At 48.5% G+C, this 3857-nt stretch overlaps 1 protein-coding gene across 1 annotated transcript in view; it reads left to right on the top strand.

Annotated features, from left to right (window-relative positions):
• The first annotated feature begins 537 nt into the window (after positions 1-537).
• Chac1 (ChaC glutathione specific gamma-glutamylcyclotransferase 1) overlaps positions 538-3857 on the top strand; it is a 6346-nt gene continuing 3026 nt past the window's right edge. Inside the window, exons 1-2 of the mRNA XM_010625039.3 lie at positions 538-723; positions 3519-3765. Of these exons, the coding sequence (XP_010623341.1) occupies positions 538-723; positions 3519-3765 (433 nt within the window). The remainder of the gene's footprint in view (positions 724-3518; positions 3766-3857) is intronic.

The following is a 3857-nucleotide window of genomic DNA, read 5'->3' as shown; positions in this document are numbered from 1 at the left end:
CTCTGGCTAAGATGGAAAGTGGAAAGTCCACTAGCTGAGGAGTTATTTCTTCTGCCCCCCATGAGACCCTGTGAGGAGAATGCTGCTGTTATTGCTCCCATGTCACTGTGGGGGAAATGGAGGAGCAGAGGCAGCAGAGCTAAGGTGGTAGAGCAGGGCTCAAGCCTGAGCAAGCCGATCTTACAGCCTGGGTCTGGGCAAGTTTTGCATCCTTCTGGGATTGGCAGCTTTATAAACCAACTTCATCATTTAACAGATTAAATGAGCCTAATTCCCTATCTTCTTCCCATAACCGTACTCACTAAACACAGGAGTTGACCACAACGTCTGCGATGGGAAGGCGAGGAATGGACCCCGAGGAAATGAGCAGCACCCAAACGCAGAGGAAGTCAGGAAAGGTTAATTTGGAAAAGGTCCGGGAGAGGAAGCCACCACGTGCTCATCGCATGGCAGTCATGTGCGCCTGTGAATTACACGCTCTGTCTGGGGTCACTCTCCCGAGTTGCCCCTGGGCTAGGAACAAAAAGGGCTGGGAAGATGAGGCAGGATGGTTTTGCTCCTGAGGTTATAAAGGAAGCAGCTCAGGGACTCCTTCAGTGTCTCGAGGGAGGGAAGGAGACAGATGCTGGCAAGGACCACGAACAAGCCGGCCACGTTCACAGGCAAGTGTTCAAGACCCCTTCGGGCAACTTCTGCGGAGATTCCTGGTCGAAGAGGGTCCAGGTAGAGCCTGTGTTCTTAGACATCACCCTGGCCTGTCCGAGAGATTCCTGTGTTCTGTGTTCATGAGGAACCTTCTGGGGGTCAAGTCTGGGTCAGCATCTCAAGCCTTGAGGTGAGCCCCGCTGCAGGGAGCTCTGGTGGGGGAAGGCAGGGTGACAACCTGTGATCAGCGAGGAGGCTGGGAGCTGGGTCACCTGCGCACACCTCTGTCACCATGAACTTACTGATGCTTCCTGTTTGCTTATCTGTGAAATGGTATTTACCTCACAGAATAGGGTAGACGTTTTTAATTAGAGTGGGTATAAAAGTGTTTAGCAAACTGCCTGGCATATGGTAAGCATTCAATAAATGACGGTTTCTGTTATGAGCAAGGGGGAGGGGATGGATAAATAAACACAGATGACCTAAAGGGCTTGGGAGCATGGAAGAGGGAGTGTCTAACGGCCTGGGCAGGATCCTGATGGTTAGGACAGAGAGCAGCATTAGGAAATTTCGACCTGGGCTGGGGTAAGCCCTATGCAAGAAATGTGCCCCAAGGGACTCAGACATGCTGCCCACCCCACTAGAAAAGCACCAACCGCTCCTTCAAACAACTTTCTTATTTGAAAATTGCACTTCACACAGCTTGGAAAATAGAGAAAAACTTAGCCATAACACCAACACCCTAACACTAGTATTTGAACCCCTCCATCTTTATTCCCCAGGCATCTTGTTTTTAATCATTTTCATCACCGTGCACAGTTCATACTTTGCATTTTGCCTTATGATACGATGGCAGAGATTGTTATTATACTTTTTTCATAAGGATTTTGATATTTTGGGGGGTTTGTTCCTTTTTTGACAGGGTTGCCCTGTGTAGTCCAGGCTGGCCTGAACTCACTACGCAACCCAAGCTGGCCTTGAACTTGCAGCACTCTTCCTGCCTCCGCCTGCCAGGTGCTGGGGTTACAGGTGTGTGACAGTATGCCTGGCATGGATTTTGATTTTTTTTGGTACTGGGGATTGAATTCAGGGCCATATACATATAATTTTCCCCTTAATTATATGTCACAGATACGTTTCCACGCCAGTGAGTGTAAGCATATGTAACTGTTCCCAATGGCTTCACAGACTTCCTGAGCTATGAGAGTGAGTGAAGTATACAGTGAAAATTTAACTTTTAAAAAAAATACAGCAAAAGAAACACTGCAATTAATCCCCCTTGGAATACTCTGCCTTGCTTTGAGCACACATCATTCTCGCCACTTTCTGAAGTGCTTCTGGAGGTTCTCTTCGTGATGTGTGATTAAAAAATACAGCGAGTGCTGCTGGCGGGTGCCATCCAAAAGGAAGGCAGTCTGTAAAGACGTGACGTGCCCTCTTTTCCATCTACTCACCGCACCTGGCATCATGCAACTCTGGCTCTTCCTCAAAGTCAGAATCACCACAAAAGGTAAAGACGGAGACAACCTCGACAAAGATACCGAGAAAGGGCTTTCGGAACTGCTTCAGACTGGCAAGAACCAGGGATAACTGTGTTTAAAGCAGTAAGAATGTGTCTTACTCTAATAAACCTAATAATGGTTTGATATTCACTGTAGTTTTTGATCACACATCATCTATCAAATGTGGCTGGATATTTAAGTTGTTTGGGCGTGACAGTGCGTGGTGCTTCTCCATCATGTGTGCTGGCCATAATTTACTTAAATATTTAGCTATTTTGGGGTATGTTAAGTAGTTTTTCTTCTTTTGTTTTGCTGTAATAAATAACAATGCATTGGAAATCTTCAGGCATATGGCTTTTCCCATATTTTGAATAATTTCCTGGAGTGGAAGTATTGTGTCAAAGGGCAAGGGCATTTTATAATTCCTGATTTGTATCACTAAGCTGCTTACCCAAAGGGTGGGTGAGGCCGATTCGGATCAGTCCAACCACATCCCACAGAAGATGGTGACAGGTGAGGAAACCTGGACCTTTTCCTGAAGAAGCTGGCAGCAGAAGATGGGCTCTGATGACCAGCAGGGACAAGGTCAGGAATAGAACAGGGACACAGGAAGAGGGAAGCAAACGTGGGGAGTGTAAGCAGCAGAAGGAGAAAGGAATGACCAGAAGTGACAATTCTGCTTGAGGGTTTGTTCCTCATTTTTCCCCCACTGGAAAAGTAATTTATGTTCTTTGTAAAGAATCTAGACTTTTTCTTTTCTTTTCTTTTTTGTTTGTTTTTTGAGTCAGGGTCTCACTGCTCTGGAACTCACTGTGTAGCCCAGGCTGGTCTCAAACTTGCAGCGATCCTCCTGCCTCAGCCTCCTGAGTGCTGGGATTACAGGCGTGCGTCACCACGCCCAGCCTAGACTTTTTTTTCATACATTAGAATTTAATATTGAGGGCCGGGGATTTAGCTTAGTGGTTCTGCCACCTGCCTCGCATGTGAAAGGACCTGAGTTCGACCCCCCCAGTACCCCCCCAAAAAAATTAATATTGAAGTCCTTTGGTGTCACCCTCATCTTTCAGATTATTTCCAGCTGTGCACACCTGTAAATCCAGCACTCTGGAGGCTGAGACAGGAGGACTACCTCAAATTTAAGGCCATAATGCATTCCAGGCCAGCCTGAATTACAGAGTGAGACCCTGTCTCAATAAAAAAAAAAAAAAAAAATCAGATTGTTTTCTACACAAACACGACGGGATAATTTGTTTTTAAAGTAATCGCTTCCTCCTCTACGCACATACCTGCGGAGTAACCGCGCAGTGTGTAAGCAGATTTTCCTGTAAATCATATTTGAATGAGCAGTTTCCCTCATTTCTCCCGACACAGGCCCGCGCCGACCTCACGGCAGCCTGGAGCCAGTCCTGCGGGGTGCAGGCTTCCCAGCCGGAGACTCCGGGGACAAAGCTCTACGACTGTACCCAGCTCCCTGTGACCTCAGCTGCCCCTGCGCGAACCCCCCAAAACCTCAGTGCCCCAGGAACAGCCATCCCTGCGAACCTTTCAAACGGGAAGCCAAAGCCTGGCCCCGGGGCAGCACTGGCCGACGTCCCTCTCTTCGGGGGCTCTCCCGCAGGTGCAGCGACGACCCCAGGCGCCAGCTTCCCGGAGCCCCCAAGCTGCCTCAGCCCACTGGGCGGGGGTCCTACGCCCAGCCGCGCGTCGCCG

The sequence above is a fragment of the Fukomys damarensis genome, unplaced genomic scaffold (assembly GCF_012274545.1).
Source record: "Fukomys damarensis isolate Sample0158 unplaced genomic scaffold, DMR_v1.0_HiC HiC_scaffold_17, whole genome shotgun sequence".
Lineage (NCBI taxonomy): Eukaryota > Metazoa > Chordata > Mammalia > Rodentia > Bathyergidae > Fukomys > Fukomys damarensis.
This window is presented reverse-complemented; position numbering and strand designations above follow the sequence as displayed.